General features: G+C 39.0%; 1 protein-coding gene across 15 annotated transcripts in view; it reads right to left on the minus strand.

Moving 5' to 3' along the window:
* Window positions 1–22,866, minus strand: part of CELF2 (CUGBP Elav-like family member 2) — a 301,902-nt gene continuing 279,036 nt past the window's right edge. For 10 of the 15 annotated variants that reach the window (XM_010720047.3, XM_010719640.3, XM_010719834.3 and 7 more), the window contains 5 exons: window positions 17,507–17,626; window positions 11,332–11,529; window positions 7,842–7,985; window positions 2,426–2,597; window positions 1–1,130 (listed from right to left, as the gene is read on the minus strand). In XM_010720047.3, coding sequence (XP_010718349.1) covers window positions 2,470–2,597; window positions 7,842–7,985; window positions 11,332–11,529; window positions 17,507–17,626 — 590 coding nt within the window. In that variant the 3' untranslated portion in view covers window positions 1–1,130; window positions 2,426–2,469. Of the gene's footprint in view, window positions 1,131–2,425; window positions 2,598–7,841; window positions 7,986–11,331; window positions 11,530–17,494; window positions 17,627–22,866 lie in introns of all 15 variants that reach the window. The other 5 variants (XM_010719765.3, XM_019619425.2, XM_010719585.3 and 2 more) reach the window with 2 other exon arrangements.

Consider the following 22,866-nt stretch of genomic DNA (forward strand, 5'->3'; position numbering starts at 1 on the left):
GAAAAACTGATCACATTTTGCTGAACACAAACACATCTAAATTGTTCACAATAAAAAAATGACATCAATGCGTCACAAGCCAACACAAACTTATTCTGGAATATTTTTTAATTTTTTTTCACATGAAATTCTTTTTTTTTTTAAGCAAACAACTTTTTTTTTGGTTTTTTTTTTTTTGAATCTCGTTTTTGTTCTCCTTCTTCAAGTAAACCAATTTTAAACTCGTTTTTATAAACATAGAACACTTAAGACCATAAGACTCATGATGAAACCACAACTTAATTCACAGAAGCACCAACGTAACACATTTTACAGTAACCTTTCTTCTGTACATTGAAACAGTATAAAATATAGGTAATTTCATGTGCATTAAACCATGGATTGTCTAACTGTGAGTCAGTTCAGCAAAAGGTGACACAAGTAGGTAGCATTTGCCCTAAAACAGGGTAAATATTTTCTTATACTAATCTACAAAAAGTGGTTCTATATATATACTTTAATGAGAAAGTGAGCCACCTAAAATGGCCTTATCAAAAAACTTTACACTGCCTGAAAAATGTAAAAACTATTACAGACCTCTAGAGACTTAAAATCAGACAGTTTTATTTCTCAAACTGTTTTGGAAGTAGTCTGTTAGAAACCAACATTCTGTGCCTCTGGACACATATTGCTATTGTCACCAGTGACCAGGCAGAATGCCAATCCCTGTATAATACTTTCAAGTCTGTTTTTTTATTTTATTTTATTTTTTTACGAAATGAAAAACAAAAACAAAAACAAAAACGAAACCCAAAGGAAAAAGAAAAAAAAAGAAAAAAAAAAAGGAAAAGAAAAGAAAAAACATTTTGCCACAGGTTGTCTTTAAATCCTATCATTAATTTATCTAATAATAAATTTCAGTCTTGCGTGAATGCAGCAATGTTTTTTCACATTGACTTCCCAGAATTCATAGCTAGATGAGGTCACATGCAAATTTCAAAGGTCAAACTAGATCAAAGGTCAGTAGGAGAACCAAATATGATGTGAGGTCAGAAAGACATCAGAAACAATGACGGGACGATGAAACTTTTTTTTTTGAGACGCCACAGGGACATGCTAGGCAAACGATGGGCTAACGGGCATGGAGATGTCTAGGGAAAAAACAAGGAAGAGGAAAAAGTTACACAGAATCTATGCAGCACAAACAAAATCACTTCTATGGGTGCAGGAGAAAACTAATGCAAATCTTTTATCAGTAGAGTCTATGAGCTGTTCACACAATTTGCATTAACTTACAATACTTGTCAACAACAGCACAATGGAACCCCAAAAGAATCCATCTGAGAGGAGTCAGAGAGAATGGATTCGTCTTTGGGGAGAAAGGAGAGGAAAGAACCAGTTTCTACAAACGTAACATAAAGGCACGGGGAGGGAAAAAAAGGGCCAGACGACTGAACTTTAAACTAGGTAATGGAAACTACGAACAAAATAACCAGACAAATACAAACAAGAGGATAAAAGCATGAACTGTAAAGGGTGTAGGGTTCAACAATGAAAAAGACGCCCATTCTTGGCACAATTACTCTAGAGACTACTTCAAAGGATCTAGCTAGCATAGAGAGCTGCTCTTTAGGTATCCAATAAGTTAACAATAGGCAATAAATAACTTCCATTATTTCTGAGGCAGTAAAAATTTTGTATAAAAATAGAAATGCTTTTTACAAATAAAATTTACAGGCCTGTGGCTTTCTTTTTTATTATTATTAAATTTATCTCTCAAGAAACATCAAGTATTGTCACTCATTTTATTTATTTTTTTTATTTAAACCCTGTAGCTTTAGAAACAGATCTCTAAATCTTTTTTACATTAATCCTTTCCAAAAAAAAAAACAAGAACTTAAAAAAAAAGTGAAATATAAAGACGACCAGTGTAAAATCAGACTAATATATAACAATACATTGTTTTGAACTGAGAAAAAAAAAATCAAATCTTCTCAAAAAACAAGTTGATGTAGTGGAAAGACTTGTTTCAAATTTTTTGTTGCAAAATAAGTGCTTCAACTGGCATGAGGCCATTTTCTTTAACCTATAAACTGCTGGTGCCACCCTGGTAAAATAGGATCCATCCATAGAAAACAACTTTTATTGTGTGCTAATGGCACCAGGGTTCACAGAGTTAAATTGCACATTTTTTGAGAGTGTGTGTGTGTGTGTTGCTTTGAATTTCAAGACGTTTATTTTTTAAAAAGGAGATAAATTATGCTGCAAAACAAAATACAGTAACACAACTCAGTAATTACTTGGCGAGGAAATGTGAGCCAAGTGTAATAAGGACAAGTGGGGAAATGGAAGTGGTAACTGTAAAAATAACTGTCTCTTGGTGAAGGTTGGCTATATGTTCTCTCTTAACCCCCCTGCAGAGGACAGGTTTGCTCATGGGACTTACCCTAAGAAAGCTAAAATAAGAGCAGTAAGCATCTGGGGTTAAGATCAGTAAGGTTTGCTGTCATTTTTGGAGCGTTTCAGCTGAACCTTCAAGCGTTTCATGCCAATCTGAAAGCCGTTCATAGCCTGGATAGCAGCTTGTGCAGAGACTGGATTGTCATAGCTAACAAAACCTATGAGACACAGAACGGAGGCGGGAGAGAAAGCGAACTGTAGGTTAGAACAAATTTCAGAAGGCTTTTGTTAGGATTTTATTATTGCTATCTGTTTGACACATTTATCTCTCTTTATTTAGTTGATCACAGTTTATATCCCACTACCTTTCTCTTTTCCTTCTCCTTTACCTTTACAATATTTCTTTTCTACTTGGGATGTGGTTGTCCAGTTTTGGTGCAATGCAGTTTCCCAATCTGTTTTTTTTTTTTTATATACCTACCTTAGAGACTGTAGATATTTATCACTGCAACACATTTCACTGTAATATCTATATACATCCCGGTCTATTAGCCCAGTCTGCTGATGTGAAGCTGAAACAGAATACCTGGTTACAGAAACAAAACCCAAACTTGAATGCTTGTGTGCATTTGCACATCTGAATGTAAGCTCATGAGCACTGGTCCTGGGTGGTATTAAACAACCATCTCCTTGAGCCCAGCCTGGGACAGTTGCAATATTAATATTTTGTATTTTTGCAGCTCCTTCCAGTTCAAGACCTCGAGGTACATTAAATGTTAATTAATTCAGCCTCTTGGTCCCAAAAAGGGCGTGCAAGGATCGAAATTAAGCAACATCATAAAGACGATGGCAGGGCTTGATGAGAACTTCAGATCTTCTGCTCCTCAGTTGTTAGCACTAACTAGAGGGGATAATGCTTGCTCGGGTAATTCAGAATGGCTGGCCTGGCTCAGCTTTCTTTTCCCCGCGAGACTCAAAAAGCTCTGTTCATAATGGACCCAAATCTCCCTGATTCAGGAAGCCCAAAATTCATTTTCATATCTGGGCCTCCCACTTGTAATTGCAAGGCTTGCCTAACTGCTGCTCTGTCTCTGCTCTGGCTAATTACTACAGCATTCCAGCCTGCTATTATGCATGAGCTTTGCAATGCTCCCTCTTCTTTCCACTTGAATTTGCCTTAATACACATCCCTTCACTCCGTTAAAGCTGCCTCCCATATACTTTGTTTTCAATACTTCTCAGCTGCTCTCTTCTATCAGCTTTCTTCATTTATGCTTAATGCCTGCATCCTTTTCTGATTTAAAACCTCTTTTTACCACCATTTTAACCTGCTCTTTAATGGCTCTTACTTAACTGGCACTGCTGCCCTCTTTCTTCTTCAGTGTCAGAGTGATACACTTTCCTACTTGTAAAGAAAAGAACCCCACTTAACAAGTGATTTGGTCCCTGTCTGACCTCCCTCCTTCACAGACCTTCCCTCTAGTTCACCTTAAATCACCTTCACCACACTATTTACTTATGATTCTTCTCTGACAATTCAGGTTCACATCTGCTCATTCCACTCAAAAACACTTCTCACTTAAATCTCTGTAAACCCTCTCCTGGCCAAAGGCAGTACAATTGCTTCATGTGGTTGATTAGTCATCAACTTCTTAAGAGATAATAAATGTTCCTTGATACCTTCCTTGGTTCTAGAAACTTGTCACTTACACAGTTTCTTCCCTTGATCATTTCCTCTTAATATTATTGCCATATCCTGAAGAGCTTAATCACTTTCTTCTTTTCTTCATTTCTTTTCCCTGCCTTCTTCTAGGAGACCTTATCTATCCACATGACTCTAATCACTGTCTTAGCACTGCACTCTTTTGTCTAATTCCATCAGTTCACAGACCTCAGTCTCAAGCACTAGAATTTCCTTAGGAACAGAAGACATAGCTATCATGAGTTGAAAGGCAGCTGTAGCACTTCCGGGCAGATATTCCATAACCAAGGTGTAGCTACTCTTACCTTCCTTGACACTTCGGCAGTTTCCTCTACAGCCTTCCTGACCTTCATGTTGTTCTCTTAAGAGCAATCTGAATGGTCTTTAGCTACAAAATTCTCATTATCTTAGTTCTTTTTTTAGCTAGTCTTAGTGACCTGAAAGTTAAGCAACTGATCTAAACATCTATCTATGGCATCTATGAATGGTGAATAAAGGAAAGTGAGTACACCCAGAGGTGGCTTTTCTGCCCACTGTTTATGCTACAAAATGAGATGCTCCTCTTTTGACAGAAGAACAATAATCTCAGGCTATCCTTACCTTCCAGAGGGATGAAATAAGGCACTTCATTCAATGACTCTTTAATAGTTTCCTTGACACAGCCACAAATTCAAATATACATCCTCTGTGCTGCACCAGTGGAATCAGCTTTTATCATTCAATTGTTATTCTGATTCACAATTTGTCTCTATACATAGAATGCTATATCTACATTAGCCTACTACACTTTCATCTTGTCCCTTATCATCAACCTTCACTTCTAAAGCTTGTGTAGGAGTCTGGCATTCTCTCCCTTTATTTATCTGTTTCTGATTGCAACTGTTCATCATTTTTTTTTGGTCTGAAACTTAAATTGCAGGTTACATGGGGATTATGCTCCTTATCAATTTTCAAAGCACATGTCACGATGACCCTGATTTTTGTTTTAAATCTCTTGGTACCTTTGTAACCAGGATAAATATTTTTAATCATTTGACTAGCGATTTTGCTGTGTGGCAGACTGAATTTACACATGGATGTCACTGGATCCCTTCTCCCCCACCTTTTACATTTTCTCATTTCCGTTATTGTAAGATTTATGAAAAACGAGAAGCCTGGAGAGTGAAACCTTTTGTATGCAGAGTATGTGAGCTCACGGAAGAGTACTTTCAGGGATAGAGGGACTGCCCTGTCATCCTCATCATTATTTAATCTCTTGAGCATCCATTTGAGCTGGACAGGAAAGCAAATAATACCAAAGCTCATTTTCTGCAAAGAAAAGTAATTTTTCATTTTGTGAGGCAGTGTTACATAAAAGCTTATTATTCTGTATCACTACTCCAAGACTCACTTGGAATGTACCTTCTCCTTCCAATTCTACCAATGGACGGCCTTGGACAATCTTTTCACCATTCTAGTGCTCACTCTATCCTCATCTGTAATTTGACCAAAAAGTCCTCAACCATACCAGCCAAACAAAAAGAATCAAGTTTGAACTGCACTACAAGCAATGGCCATTACGAGTCAGAAACTGGTGCACTATTGTGCCAGTTTTTGGGTAAGGGTAGAAAGAGAGAGAAAAAAAAGCTTTTGAAATACAAATATGGGGCTGAAATGACAGAGATGAGGTGATTCTTGCTTAGTAAAACTGGGCCAATGCATACAGTATGCTAAACTCGCAGGATTAATTCTGGCCTGTGATTAGGAGCATCACACAGGTAGTCACCTACTGAATCTGAACACCTCAACTTCCTCTGCCAGCACAGCACTTTTTGCTTTTAAACAGAACTCTCTCACTGATGGCAGAATATCTGGGGAAGGAAGAATGAGGAATTGCAATGTTAGTGAAACTTGACTAATGCCTAAAAGACAGAGGACTGCTCCATCCATTGGGTGTTGATCCCTCTGTTTTCCCTCAAACAAGATTGCCTCAGTTCATCATTCTAAGTTAGGTAATTGTGTCCCCTAAATCCAGATGAATGTGTAGGTAGGTAATCAAACAATAAAAAGAAACTCACAAAAAGCTAGTGTGGGAAGCAAGTTGATGAATTGAGCTGCCTGCTCAAACTAATCTACATTTTTTCATTAGTGATCACAATTGCTGCGTTTCGATTAACACAGCTTGATTTGACATTTCATCAAGATTCGTGGAGACCTCAACAATGATTTTGTCACCCCAACATACTAACTGAACTGGTTCCAGATCAATAGGGAGTCATTTTCAATTCCACTTTTCAAATTTGCTACAGCCTCAGGGACTGTTTTAACCCACTGCAGAAATACACTGGACTATATTAGTCTAAATACGAACAATTTTTTGTAAAGCATAATGAGGGACCAAAAAATATATGGGAAATGCAGAAAGAATGTTGCACCCTTTCTCTAAAGTGAATTGCTTTCCTGGTGTAGTAAGGATTTGTCTTTAGGTGAAAAACACTCAGATTGTGGTACGACTTGAATTCCAGTGCAGTAGGTACTTCTGAGTAGTGTGATAAATGCTGCTTTTGTTTGGGTACTGTGTGTTTAGATAAATTCATTCCCTTCCAAAATGGTTTAAAGCCCAACAGCTGCTCCTGAATGGCCCTTGTGTAGACAAAACCTTTGACAGACACATTTTAACAGAACGTAGATATAAAAATGTAATGATAGGCAAGCTAAGAAACATGTATTATGGTTAACAGGGAAACCTGAAAATTAAGGGATGGTGCTGTGCAAAGAGTAACAGTGCCAGTACAAAGGAGTTTTTGAAACTAAAGGGACTGTCATGACTAATTTATCATACATACAGTTGTTTTTCTATACTCTGGGAAAGAGCCGTCATTTTTCTGCAAACTCCAGTATTTTGGGTCAAATCTTCACACATTTTTCTTTCAGAGATTCTGCCCTCCTCCCATGCTCTCTTCCTGCCTTGCATTGGGATCACAGTTATTAGACTACAGTCTAACTAATTACCACTCGCTAACATTCTGTTTTCCACTCTATCAAGTCACTAAACTGGTGCACCTATGTCATTCAAAGAACATCAGCCCACCTGAGTAACCCTAGAATTTGTTTTGTAACAACACACACATCGTCTTTTCCTCCTTTGCAATCTAGCTTTCTGCTAGCTCAGAGCATTCCCTAGGAAACCTGACACTGATCAGTCGGTGCAGCCTTCAACCCTGCCCTAAGGTAAGGGGATATGCTGCCCTACCTAATGCATTGGCACCTGCCCAAAGCAGTTATAGCTGCATATCTAGACACCAACTGTCTGTAAAGTCCTGTCCTGAATTACATGTGCAAGCCATTCAAGCACTAATTGCACAATCTTGTACTTAATTCAGAAGAAAGAAATTCCTGTAATGTAGAAGTAATGGGTTAAACATAGAGCATTCTTAAGTGGCTCAGCTATACAATAGAGAATAATTAGTTATCCATAATAAGGCAGCTTAATAGTATACTAAATGACATTCCCCCACATAGGGTGTAATTAGTTTCATGTACTTGACACATTTATGCGAGATGTCAGACTGGAAGATTATTATTGTTTTTTCACATCCAATTTTTAGTTAGAACTAGTTTGCCTGTGCATCCTTCCACTCACTTGAGGATTAAGAGTCCATTATTTTGGGAATGAGATTCCAGTATGACATTTCTCACATTGCTGTTAATTTTCTTTCTTGACTCCTTTTCAATGCAGTGCATGTGGTTCTCACTATTTAATTTATTAAATTTGACATACCAAAGCACTTGCTCAGATTGGTCTGTTTGTCAATGAAGACTTTAGCAGAGATAACATTTCCAAAAGGCATGAACATCTGCAGAATGTCCTGGTCTCCAAATTCCTGGGGGAGGTGGTAAATAAAGAGGTTTGCCCCTTCTGGACCTTTAGAAAAACAAACAAATAAAAAAGTATGAAAATGGCTATTACAAGTGCTACGTTTAATCTGTTTTTCCATAGTACTTACTGAAGGTGATGGTCAGAAAGCATTTCACTTTGCAACTCCGAAGGAAGAAAAGTAAGTGGATCATCAAAGGAATAGAGCTGAAATGGAGCTCTTTAGAGCATCCTATCTTGCAAAGTGTTCACTTGATACCTCTACTACAAAAGAAGTTAAACTGCAGGCTCTTTCTTCAATTTACTCAAGTGTCTTTCAGTAAAATTAGGGTTAGGAAAGCAGGTACACAATGTATTACTCTCTCACAATACTCCAGGATCTGCACAAAGAGCCCCCTGCTGCCTTCCATTGCAGGAATTTAGGGAAACACAACCAGCTGAACTCAGATTGGAGCCTCGCAGATTTAAACTAAAAGGGCAGGAAGTTGGTGGCGATGGGAACAGAAAGGGTAAGACAAAGCAAACGTTTTGACTTGGAAATCGTGGAAGTCAGAGAGAGAAAGATGCTAAGAACTAAAGAGTTTGCCCTTTTTTAAAATACAAATACTCCTGAGAAAGCTCTATCTCCTGGAAGAAACTCTGTAAAATAATTATTTTTAATAAGTTCAAACTGAAGTTGCTGGGTTGAGATTAAAGTGGCTTTATACAAATTGAGTTTGAAAAGAAGGGTACAGGAAAGGTGCTTTTGAATATTTTTCTTGTAGCCTATGTCTGAGATATATATTATCAGTGCTATTGGTTTAAGCATGCCCCCTTGCAATAATAGTGTTATTTTTCATTTATTCTCAGCTCAGCTTTTCTTTTATAGTCATACACTGGGAATGAGCCATTAATGTGACCTATGATGCAACCAGACACGTGGCCCACCCACACAGACACTGGGAGCACAAGAGAACAAACAAGTCTGATAAAAACATGTATAAAGTAACTCACTTAAATATTCCCTTGCTTAATGGAACCTAAGTTTGTATATTATGGGATGTCTGTGGTTTCAAGATTGGAGTTAGACGCACACGCTGCATTCACGGAGTACCTTCAGCAGCAGTCACTGAAGACCAACCTCTCACAACAGAAGAACCAGGCTGCTGCCCTCTGTCAGCCTGAAGTAAAAGGCTGCAGTGTTTGCCCAACACAAGATTTAAATGGCTTATAAAACATGTTTTTTAAAAAGAAAAAAAATTTTTGTTGTTGGTGCTGGGACAAAACAGGGAAAAAGAATTTCACCTGCACCTTATTTCTTTTGACATAAAATAAATTATAATTTCAAAAAAACCTTTTTTTGTTTTTACAATATTATTTTGAAATATTACTATTTTTTAAATAGCAAGCAAAGCTTGTTCAGCAAGCAAAAGTTGTTCAACAATGGTTTACAGCGTGTGCATGAGGAAGTTCACTGTGCTTCAGCACTGAGTACCGATACCATATTTTGCTTTGGTATTTTGTTATCCTTGACCACTCTTCACCACGCCATGAGAAATCATGGTAAGAAGTAAAACAGAGTTGTCAGTAAAGATGGAATTTATTCACTTTAACTTAACTCATTACCTACAGAAACAAGGCATAACAAAACAGGCTGTTTTTAAAAAGACACTGTCAATTCAAAAAGAAAAAACAAGCCTACACTTAATAGCTCATATACTGACAAAAACAAACAGAAGAAAATCAAACTGTCCTTCAGTGAGTATCTTAGAATGACACCACATAAACAATATCTGGTGTCAAACAGTCCATTGTCACAGACCAATGTGAGTGAGATGAAGGACAAGAGCACAGAACACAACAAATTTTGGAAAAAAGAAAAAAATAAACCAACAAAAAGCTTCCATTTACTACAATCCAAGCTTTTAGCAGTAAATGAAACAACAAATTTAGAGAAAATATTCATTTTAACTCCACAGTGTCTTCATATAACAACCAGCTGTGGGAATGCCGAATTTATCTTCCTAGGAAACACCACATCCCATAACAGTGCAAGATACAATATTAAATGAGGATAAAAATCTTTCTCTTGAGGATATTACAGTGGGTTTATTTCCAAAGCTTATCTCTGGCAAGAGCAGTAGTGGGAACACAGATACAATCTTAGAAAGCATGCAATATTTTCCTGTCCTTCTAGAATTAGCTGGAATTTTGGATGAGAGAAGGGAAAGCAATGAAAACAGAAACAAAACCCCAAAATGCCTGAGTACAGGAGAATGAAAGAGGGGAAAAGGGTAACCTCATGTTACTAAACATTTAGTAATTAGTATTCATTTATTCTTAGCAGCAAACTCCTGAGGTTTGTTTTGCTCTACTGGTGCGGGGAGAGGGGCAATCACTCCCTTAAGTTGCATCCCTGCAAAACCCAGAATTAAACAAAGAACCACTCAGAGCAAAGTCAGATCTGACTCAGAAAACTTAAACCTAATCAGATTAAATCCATTTATGAAAAATGGAAACCAGTGCAGAGTGTAAGTGAGGGTCACCTGTAAAGGGATGAATTTTGCTACTGATGCCTTTTTACGCAGCAGAGCTTTTAGTGCAGAACTGTCAGTAAGGCATGGCTGGAAGGAGAGATGGTAAAAAAGAAAAGAGAACTACAATAGAGACTGAAAAAAAGGAAAAAAACACTAATCAGGGCAGGAGAAAATGTAATCTTCAAAGACAACGCTATCTGAGATCTTTCGTTGAGCCACTGTAAAGAAATAAACCCAAGGAATGGCTGTGGGAATGCCAGATTGTCTTAGAATCATAGAACCACAGAAAGATAGACTGGCTTAGGTTGGAAGGGACCTTAAAGATCATCTTGTTCCAACCCCCTGCCATGGGCTGGTTGCCTCCCACCAGCTCAGACTGCCCAGGACCCCATCCAACCTGGCCTTGAGCACCTCCAGGGATGGGAGCAGCCTGTCTGCTCAGCCTGTTCAAGCACCTCACCACTCTCAATTACCTATTATTATTATCAATTGTCCTAACACTGTCAGATTGTGTAAAAAACTGGTCTCCCTCCTGAAGGCCACAATGAGGTCTCTATTGAGCCTTCTTTTCTCCAGTGTGAACTAGCCCAGCTTCCTCAGTTTGTCTTCAAAGGAGAAATGCTCCAGTCCTCTGAGCATCCTCATGGCCTCGTCTGGACTCATTCCAACAGCTCTGTCCTTTTTGTGTTTGGGGCCCCATCAGTCCAGATGAGGCCTCATGAGGGCAGAGTAAAGGGGGCCATTCCTCTCCCTCTCCCTGCTGGCCTCCCTGCATCCTCTGTTGATGCAGCCTGGGATACTGTTGGTCTTATGGGTCTTCCAGGAAATACCGCATGCTTGGTTGAGCATGGCTTACCCTAAAATGGGCAGATGCTTACCTTCCTTCTGGCTGCCCGCGGCGCTTTGCTGCTGCAACAAGCTCTGGCTGTACAAGGTGGGCAGCGCAGCGGCAGCATACTGCTGGATTCCTGAGTAGGCCTGGGTGAGCGCGTCCATTGTGCCGGCCGTACCATTCGTCAAGCCTGTTGCGCCGAGTCCTCCGTTCAGGGCCGCCATACCTGAGAGCATTTGAGCAACTTTACAAAAAACCCAACAATAGAGAAAAGAAATTGCACTTGTTCATTAGTGCTTTCCGAAAGTTGTTGGTATTATATTGACACTGACAAAGACGGCAGTGCATGCAGCTCGGCGTGGCACCAAATGGGACTGAAAACAAAGAAACACGACTTTGGCATCAGGATCACTTCAGCACAATGGTTGCACAGCCAAACGGACTTACATGCAGTCTGCTACTGGCAAGTACTACAGCTCTGCGCCCCCCAAGCCCTCTCTGCCCATCAACCTCAACCCTTATGCTTCTTGGGGTGTCCAAGAGCAGGACCCATTCAACCTCCATCTTCGTGAGCTGGCCACTTGGGAAAAAGCATTCTGACCCACTCTCTGGACCGGTCTTTATCAACAGGGATGCTTTGCTCATACAGAGTTACCAGAGAACCCTGATTCACAGTGTTTTGAAACAACCACCCACACAGCTCCAGGCTTTCTCTCTTGGATTTCTGGTCAGAAGATAAATGGTGATGCTTTGCATTTCCATCTTCCCCTCACAGCTACTCTTGTAAGTGCAAAATGGATGAACAACAGTGCCACTGTAGTGACTGCAAGCGCTTCACCCAAACCAAGAATCTTTTACAAAGAAACAAAAGTGTTTGGTTCTAGCAATGTGTTTCTTTACTCCTCACCAGAAGCAGAGCCGCCTAATTTTTTTTCTTCAACACAATTTCACATCCTGATAAATAACAGGTTAATTTGACTGGGATGACTGCCAAGGAGGAAATTTTAGACTGGATTGATAGCTATGCATAAAATGGCATCCCTCATCCATTCGAACAGCACTGTCTGCGAAAGAACTCCTGGACTACAGCCTCTTTTCATTACTTCTGTGAATCCTCATGGCTCTGAGATGAGCCACAACAAAATTAACAAAATTAACATTGATTTTTTTCAGAAATTCCAGAAAAAATGAATTTTCCCCTTTGGCAGTCAAATGGGTAGCAAGATTCAGAAACCTGCTCATTGCCCACATTCTGACTACTGTCACATAGAGAGTAAGTGCTCAGCAGGTCTGAGAGGCCACTTCTTGTGTGTGGTTACTACTCTGTGCTCTCCATTTTTTAGGCAAACAGCTCACAAACAACTTATTAGGGCTTAATCAGGCCCCTCAAGGCACATTAAAATAGTCACCAGAAAAATGGGGCACCTGGAACCACCACTGATAGTTTCTTAGTCATTGACTGTGTCCAGTTTCTGTTGGCAAAATGACGGGTGGAGGTAACTGGTGGAGTTCTATTGGGACCCAAAAGATAGGAATATTGAAAAAAAACAAGAGGGCTTATCTTCAGAGCAGCAATAAAGGGCTTCTATGTAAATGGGAGAAAAGTAAGGAAATTAAGCAGAGGACACTTAACAGTGAATGAACAATTGAATCTATTACATTAGGAAACAATCTTCTTCAAGGAAAGTGATATAAACCTTATCACATGAGTAATTTGGAGATAGAAAGAATACTGGAGGGAATTATCCTGAATTGACAGAGGAGGATAAAGATGCTGACCTACTAGTTTTTCTTCCATCTCTCATGTAGATTCAGAAAGTGTATTCCTACGAGTCTCTGATAATCAGGACAATTGCTCAAGTGGCACCTTTCTGGCTCCACCAGAGTCTGTGCCAATTAAGAGAACTGTACTGCATAAATTATACCATTTGATATTACTATAATTTGCGTGACTAAACACTTGACAGAGATGTGATATTCTTAGCTTTGCTTAATAAAATGTCTTGCACTTTGAAGATTTCTCTTTCCCCTCCACTCCACTTCAGAGCACTGCTGTATCCTGATAGGAGATACTGGCTGCATCTATGAACAAAAATCTCTGCCAAGGCAGGGCCAGCTATTCCTTGTATAATGGTTCCAAATGTAAAACAAAACCTGCAAACCAATGTAGTTTAAGAAGCACCTTATATCTAAAAGACAGGCTATTTTGAAAATGAAGATTCAAACTAATAACGGTGATGAAGCAATAATTTGATTCTGAGCCTGACTTTAACGTACTCCGATGATTCTATACTTAATTTGTGTCATTGCTTGCATGTGTACACACAGCACTGATTGATAAAAAAAAACAAAAAAACCCCCCAAAAACAAAACTTGTATCTCTCCCTTTATTACAGTGTTGAAATAACTTGATAATAGCGGAAGCATTAGGATAACACGTTATCTTGTGTGAGTCATCAGCCTATTAGACAAACATGCTTTGTGTTGCTGTAGGCAGCATCCTCCCCCCTCTTTCACCCAGAATCAATAGCCGCTACCCACCAAATGATTTCAGATCAGCCAGCAGATAGCTCCTGCTCAGCACACTGCTTCTGGGAAGGGCACTTCTACCGCAACCACAGTCTAAATATGCTTCCCTCCTGAGCAAAGCTGCTCTGCAGAAAAGTCTCTGATATTTTTTCTCTTCTCCCTTTTCACACGTTACGAAATCTGCAAGGTCCAGCTGCAGTTACACATTTCTGCCATCTCTCTATTGTATCTGCTAATGCACCTCAGACTGATATTAAACTCTAGTCTTTTCCTCGCTTCTGTGAAATAATCACTTTGAGTCTCTCATCCACAGCATTCTACTTTTCTGAGCTACATAACACAGAAATGATAATACTTGGCGAGTCCAAAGATCTCTCAAAGTGCCTTCCAAGCACCTTCAAATCTGTCACAATTTTCCCTCCAATTTACAGATGTAAATACAGGGATAGAAAGGCTAACTGCCCTGGGTTCACATACAAATATTTTGTCATAGATGTCCAACATGCTGAATCTATGGTCTTCTTTCTTGATTACTTAAATTTACTTTCCTCAAAGAAGACAGCCTAATGTGTCATTTTTAGATGTTTCAAGCAGAAAAAAAGATGATTGGGTGAATCCCTAAATGTACAAGGGCTGCTCCGAACATAATGTCTCCTATTTTATTATGTTGCCCCATGACTTCAGAGGCAGATGTTGGTGGTTCTGCAGTAGAAGTTAAACCTTCCCACCAGTATTCCATTACATTTTGTTGCTATGTGACAGATGGCAGCAGAGGGGCAGTCTGGTGTCTGACACAGAAGCGTGTATGAAGCAAAGGTGTGGAACTGAATGCCTCTGTGCAGAAAAAAATGGCATTTACTGACATTCATTGACTTGCTGAATGTTTATGGAGATCAAACAGTGGATGTGAGCACAGTAAAGCAGTGGATGATGTAGTTCAGCAGTGGTGACAGTAACATTAAAGACAAGCCATGGTCTAGAAGGCCAAGCACAACTGTCACACTACAGAATGAAGAGTGTCTTGATCAGTTCATCTGCATGAATTGGTTATGGTTGTGACTGTTGAAAAATTGTGCTGTGTACCTGAGAATTTCATCTATCAAACAGTGTGATTGTGCTTTCTGTTTCTGCTGTAGTTCCCAAGGAAATAGATAGGAGGCATTACTTTTGGAGCAACCCATGTATGCACAACTGTTGCTGATCCTTGGAGACATCTGACTCATCATATTTCACTTTTAGTTTTATGACCTCAGATATGTTTCTACAATGCTTCTCTCTACAATGTGAGCACTACCAGTTTCCAGAGCTCAGCCGGATTTCCCCAGACCCAGCCAGGAGCCAGAAAGCAGACTGAGTCTTCTTGTGAGCTTAGCCTAGAAGACGTTCTCCCAGTGAATCTTACACACATGGACATGCTTTCAACAGAAGAACATCTCCTTCGAAACATCTGTGTAAACAAACGTGCAAGATCAATGCAACCTTCTGATTCTTTCTGGGTTTATGCTCAGCTCGACTGGTGCTTTGGTCATTCTCATTAATTCTCCAACCAAAACCACGAAAGCATATCATTGAATTCCAACTTTTCTGCATTATTATTTCAGGAACCTTCATGACAAAACAATGTTTTGCTCTTGACCACAGCATATTGTGAAACATCAGACCCAATGAACTTTGGGTTTCCTGAAGACAGAATGTGAACAACTGGATCAGAAATGGTCACTACGAAAAGCACTGGCTTATTGGTCATTAAAATAGACAGAGGAGATTGTTAGCATTGGGACAGTGCTTTGCTATCATCAGTGTGCAAGCAACTGAAACTGATAACCTGTGTTCTCCTGAAAGGAACACATGCCACAACACAGCATATGAGGAAACAGTTTCTCCTCTTTGTATCTCTCTCACAGATTAATATATTTATGTATATACATAGACAGACATATCCACATATACAGTTTTTTACATACAAGTGCTATAAACATAGAAATATTCTAGGCACGTACACATCTTGCAATCCATGAAGATTTGGGACTGAAACCATTGTTATTTGTCTATGGAAGCAATGGTGGCTTCTAACAAGCTAGAATTTAGTACCAGGTTGTGAATACATCATTAATACTTCAAATGGCACATGCAGGTAAATTCGCACACACAACACCTGAAAATTCTTGTTGAGAAAATGTGAACTCTTAGCTTGCAGCCTTGCAATAAATGCTAAAAGGAGCACAACAGAAGGATTTCCATGTGAAGAGAACAGCTCATAGGTGATTCATTCCTGCTCACTGCTGATGAAGGGAATGATATCTTGGAGTGCTCCAGTGTGCCTAGCTTCTTAGTATTTGTGGGAGGGAAGCAGTGGGATGCTATATGCTGCTCTTGATATTGTGACCTCTTGAAAATTATATAAAGCACAATGACTGTTTATCAGGGAAAGGACATTTAATGTTTTCTTACTTATGACAGTGTAATTCTCTTATTAAGAGAGCTCATAAGAGGAGATAAGTTAGCTTTTCATGCATGCCATTGTCAGTGGCTTATTTGAATAGTAAGTTAGAATAAGAAAAAAAGCTAACATTGGCATTTTGGGACCTAATATACGTACTTTCCTCCAATTGTTCTGAAGTCATCTTTGCTATAAGGTTGTTTGTGTGAAATATGCATGTCCTTGCCAGAAGCAAGATCTGTTTTACACAAGGCCCCATGCAATCACTCATCATTGCTACATGGACAGCCATTAGCCCCCTTCCTTCCCAGCTCCCAACAATGACAACCAGAGATCACAGAACAAAAGGACTGGGTGAGCAGCCAAATAACAGTAACAAAAAGGACATCATGCAGAGCATCAGAGTGAGCAAGTGATACTGAGGAGGACATCCATTCCTGGGGGCACATTATGATGGGTCATGGACCGTCAATGACTAAGTAGATTCCTTGCATTGCTAAGGAAATGCAAGGAACAACAGCAACTAAAAAAGGGGACGGGGAAATGCAGTTGAACCAATTTCTTCCATTTCAGGCAAAGGTGAAGTCCTCATAACAGATACAATAAAAAAATTCTTTTGGGAAAAACTTGACCGAGGCTAAGAACAAAGATGTTCTAACAGCTACCACAGTCTACTTAGCTTGTATGTCAGGGTTTAAGATGCCATAGGGTACATACTCATGTTCTGGTACTACAGCTGACTAACGGCACTGTTTTCTTACACTTGCCAATTAAATGCCAAAAAGTTGCCTTCATTTTAAAAACAAGTATTCTGTTCTCACATCAATTTGATAAGTACTACCAACTTTATAAAAGAACTACCTCTGTGGCAAGTGTGCCTCTCTTAGCATGACATTTCTGAATGAGGTTTTGTGCACCGATGTGGTATCTTTTCAGACTCTCAAAATGAAGGAGCCTTTCCTATGACCTAGATAACCAGATTCCCTGGTAACATTTCTTTTACCTTCCATTTGCTTGCAAGAAAAGGAATCTTTTTGCAGGGACCCAAAAGACTTCACTTTGCAGAGCAAATTATGTGAAACTTAAAGACTCCAAACTGCGTATGTAACATGAATGGAACTAGACCAGCTTGACTACTTGTGCATATAGATTAAAAATAATTGTATAATCACTTTACAATTGGCAGTTTTTGTGGCAAGATTATTGGGAAAGGCTGTCCACCACAGCAATAAATACTCACTGTTTACGGTACCTGCTAGTGCATTAATATTATTCAGTCCAACGGTGGCTCCAGCCAGTCCTTGGAGAGTACCCAAAGAAGTCAAAGAATTCATGGCTGCACCAGCTGTGGAATTAGCAGTTGATGCAGCCACTAAAAGAAAAAAAAATAAAGAAGGCAAAATTAAAGCCATATTTTGGTTAGGTTAGTTGATCACAAAACAACTTACAATAATGTTAAATGGAACAACAAGGCTACTTGCAATAAAGAAAGAAAAAATATCAGACCGATAGACCAACTTTGTTCAAAATGTTACTGTTATGACTGTTCACGGAAAGTGTTGATGAGCCTTGAACTGCAAAGTCTGGATCATAAAATCTAGCACTGTGCTATTTGCAAACAGTAACAGTAAGATTGAGTACGGTCACTTTTTCAAAAGTTTGTCAGCCAGGGTAGCATCCCAGGGTGATCAGCTAACCAGCTGAGATATTGCTACTTTTTAAACACCATCAATGAAAAAATAGAATTCCTTGCAGCAATTTTGTCATACAACAGATTTTTGTTGCAGACCCTTCAAGTAAAATTTAAAATCTTCTGTGAGACACTACTCTCCAGTTATGGCTGCAGGACATTGTATGAACACTATTTGAATGCCGGAAGTTTACAAAAACCAAGAATTATGGGACATACACAAAAAGTAACTACTTATTGCAGGCTTTTAGTCTGGTCTATGTTTGCAACTAGTCATGTACATGTACGCCACAGATAATACTGTATGCTTCTACCAATGCTCTGCCAGAGGGAAAGCTGAGGCTCAGATAGATAAAAGGTCTCTGCTGTTATGATGTTGAGACAATTCTGAAGGTGGGAGAGAGATAAATCCATCTAAATCATATGCTTAGGCAGAGAAAGAGACTCAATCTCTTATCTCAGGAAATAAGGCACAGTAGAAATTTCTATCATTTAGGATAGGTGATATGAATTAGAAAAGTGTCCTTCACCTGTAGAAGGGCCTTGAATAGCTTGCATGAATTAAAAAATTAACTTACAGATATATGAAGTTGTATCAGGTAAATCACACAAAAGCTGAGGAAGTAATTAGTTTTTAGCTTGTCTCTAGAGCCCCATGTTAGTTCACCAATCACAAAGACTTTCTTTTTCTTTAAAAATTGCACTCTGTTCTGAAAAATGAACATTCAAAGTCAGTGTTTTGTTGGTGATCTACTGCATACACATCATGTCTACACCATGTTTTTTTGCTCCTACCATTAAGTAGCTGGGAAATGGTTAAGATCACTTCTATCTTGATGCTCTTTTGGATTGCTGAACACATCAGAATACTCAGTGAACCCCCAAGAAAGTGGAGTACCTACAGTTTGCAGCATCCAGGAAGGAAAAAGAAGCTGAGGCTAAATTTTCAAACTCTGTAGGTAAACTTCAAGGGCCTAAACTACAAAGAATTCATCTTTACAACCCCAAGACCCACCAAAGACAAGCCTGACTTTGGAGCATTCCTTGTCCCTACTTTCACTACATCTGCAATGTTCTCTTGAATAATTTTATATGTTGCAGATGGAAGCAGACTGGTTGATGAATCACTTTCTGCAAAGCAATAAACCAATAATGTCTTTGATTAAAAAAACCTTAATCCAAGAAACAAGTGAGAAAACTCTTTTGTTGGATAATGCGAACACCAGCAGAGAAGAGAGAAAAAATCAAAGTGGATGAATGTCAGTGAATTCCCTATGACCAACACAGCTCTGTGTTTCTGTTCATGTTCATTATCAGATCATTTAAATGAAGCACTTAAATCTGAAGGATCTGACTGGTTATGACTGGGCTGAATTCCATCCATTTCTCTTTCAGAGGATTATATTACTCTTTTCTCTTGATGAAACACATATATTTAAGAAATGAGAGAAATGGGGGCTAGGAAATTGTTTGCCTAAAATTACATTAAAGCTCTTGGGGGCAAATAACTCCTGTGAGTGAGAGCCATACGCTTATGGATTGTCAACACATCTGTTGGAGAAGGCAGAAAAATCTGATTAAATCCTCTTGTGTAGCCCAGAGCTCATCGTGGTGGTTCTTATCAGGCTCACTGCTCATACATGTGTCTTGAGGATGGCCAATATCTGGGGCCAACATTTCTTTTTTCTTTCATTCTTTCCAAGTTTCTCTATTCCATCAGACAAACACAGAGCAGGTGTCTCAGCAACTCTCCCATTTGAAGTTGCAATGCAGATTGTCTAGCTTGCCTAAATAATGACTTGGCACATAATCAATGTAAAATACTAGCTGGAGCATTGAAGAACCTCAGAAATCAGCATTTTGTTGTTGTGGCTATTTCTTCTGCTTAGCAGCTATCTGTCTCACAGATCCACTGGTACAATGTTTTTTTTTCCTCTTTGGCCTATTATTTTTTTGAGGAATAAGAAACTGAACAAATTGTGTGGTTTCCATTATCTTATTGAACATGGGCTGAACAGAAATAAAAGGAGCTCCATTAGGGCACTTGTAAGCGATCCAGCAACTTGTTGGATGAGATATCCTGGGAGACTACACACCTTCTCCTCTTTTACTGCATCCTATGCATATGAAATGAAGACAATGATGAGCTAAGACATTATTATGAATGGGACCAAGACTTAGAGAGAGCTGAAAATCTGTCACAAAATGCTGCAAAATCAATAGTTGAAGTAATGGTATTCTTTGTCCTCAAAAAACTTATAGGGAGATGAAACAAAGTCTTCAAGACTTTGAAAGTCTTACAAGAGACATGTGGAGGCTTAGGCCAGCTGAAAGTTTTTACCTTATGAACTCCCAGAATATGTTGAAAATCATCTGAAGACGAGGACTATGCCTTTCTGGTCTTTTGCCCTTTTCTACTTACTTTCAACTAAAAGTTTTAATGTCTACTGAACCAAAGGGGAAAAAAGAAAAATTACATGCCTTGTGGTAACGGTAGATGATTGCACTATTTCTGGGGGAACCTGTATATTTCTCTCATGTCAGCAAAGCTCCTGGGCTCCCAGAACTTGCTCAGAGTAATGGCAAAGGAAGTATGATGCACTGCTGGAACAGCATTATTCTATATTTATGGCTTTTAGTTTTCTACATGACAAACACAGATTGGATACCTACAGAATTTATAAATTCATTTTTACCAGGCTCTCCTGGCACCATGTAAATTAAAGGAAAACATTTCACAGCTCTCTCCATCCTCAACACCACCACATGGCTGATCTGAATCGAATCACTTCACAGTGGTGCTTAATTAAGAATAGGTATCTCTCTAGCTACACAGGCAGCTTGATGTACGGAGCTGTAATGCTGCCAGGAATCACCCTCTTTGTGCTACTGATGCACCACTATTAAGTGCAACAGTGAGGAAAATCAAAACACACAAAAAAGTGCAAATCATAGAATACCCTGAGTTGGAAGGGACCCACAAGGATCATCAAGTCCAATTTCTATGTCTTAGGCTTCTGGAGACCCTCTGTTTTCCAACATTTGGTATATTATTTTTCTCTTTATACTGGCAATTTTATAGTTGTTCCTTAGACCTACATATGGCAGGGTGATGTACCTAGGGCTGCGTTAAGTGAATTAGCTGATACTGAAGTCAGGGGGAGAGATTCAGCCTGATGATTATACAATAGCTGCATATACAAAAGGCAGAGAAGAACAGAGTTGCTTTTTATCTGCTGCACCTACCCCTCCCTAACAATTTTAAGCCTTGGATAAACATCAGAACATAACAGATAAGATTTTGTCTGCTTTTTCCTCTCCAACATCAGTCACTGGAATAAGCTGACAGCTTTCTCAAAGAGACTGTTGCTCAATGAGAGCAGCACTGTCTGGCCCTAGTGGAGAAGTTATGGGGTTGAATCCTTTGGCTGCTGTTGCAAGAGTTCAGGCCAGATGCTCACCTTAACTCCAACTAACCTTAATAATCCATTAATATGTGAAGATATCACAGCTTTGGAAAGAGGTCAGAGAAGACTTGCAAGAATAAAGAACTGTCCAGTGACCTGTAGAAAAGTCTGCTTTGTTTCCTGAAGATATGCTATGTGCTGGGCAGCTGTTGCCTCCTCCATCTAGGACCCATCCAGAGACTTTACGGAACATTTTAGAATCTTCAATCATGAAAGATAAGATTCAAAATGTATATTTAACTATTAGAGACTAAAGTCACTTCTTCACTGATCCTCCTATTCCCATATTTCTGAGTCAGCCTCTTAACTATCTGCCTCTCTTTTCTTCCAGACTACTCAACTTCAGCTTAGTAAATAGCCAGACACTTCCAAATATTATAAATAATATTAATAAGAAGTTGAGAACTAGAAAAGAGCATACTGCAGTTCTCTCTCATGACACTCCCAAATCCCTTCCAACCTCAGCAATTTGATCTCCTCTTAAATGAAATTTTTTGATGAGCTTCATTATAAATAAAGAAACTTGGCCTTTGATTAACATATTATTTAACAGAGCTCTCTTTGATAGAGTGAACATGTTTTGATTTGGACTGAATGTTGTACATGGTAAGTTATTTAATTACCACTGTTGTTTTTGTGGAGGTTTTTAAGGCTGGATATATCTGGTATTTTCATCTATTCTCAACATTTTAATTTCTGCCTGTAACAGATTATAGCAACACTTTTAAATCAGATATTCTTATACAAAAAGTTTAAGTGAGCAATGAGGCATTTCTCTTCCTATTTAAGTAGCATTTCAACACAATTCCTAAAAAACTATGCCAATCTAGAGAAACAGGCAGTACTAATACATAAACTTCTGGCCATTCTGTTGGCAAACTTAAATCTATAGAGTCACGATGATTTACATCTGGATTCGCATCAGCTGGAAAACTAGATTCAGGATAACAGCATCTAGCAAAGTCAATGATGTGGAAATATTTTTTTGGCTTTGCATTGCACACTGTGGACGGGATTAATTTCTCCACTTTTGGCAGTCTCACAGTTTAAGCTAGTCTAGCCAAAACTGTTCTTTTGGACCATCTCTCAGATAAAGAGACATCTAACTTCAGTGTGCTGCCTTTGGATTTGTGTGTCAGGATGAGCTGAACTGTGCTCTGGACATACTCCTGTACGGAAACTGATTGAGATGCTGAACACAGACCATAAACACAGACAGACAGAGGTAGACACAGGCCTTACAGATGAGTCACATGAAGGGGGTTGTATCCTGCCCTTCCTGATCTATAAGCAAGGGGTCTGCTTTTGTTCAGTGTGCAGAACTGGTGCCATTCTTTGAAAATGCAGAATGTGATCACCTCCAACAAATCTTGAGCTAGGGAATCGTGAACCAAAGTGCATTTTTCTGTAAAACACAACTAGACAGCAGAGACTTATGCAGTGTCACAGTACAGG

Source organism: Meleagris gallopavo, chromosome 1 (genome assembly GCF_000146605.3).
Source record: "Meleagris gallopavo isolate NT-WF06-2002-E0010 breed Aviagen turkey brand Nicholas breeding stock chromosome 1, Turkey_5.1, whole genome shotgun sequence".
Classification (NCBI taxonomy): Eukaryota; Metazoa; Chordata; class Aves; order Galliformes; family Phasianidae; genus Meleagris; species Meleagris gallopavo.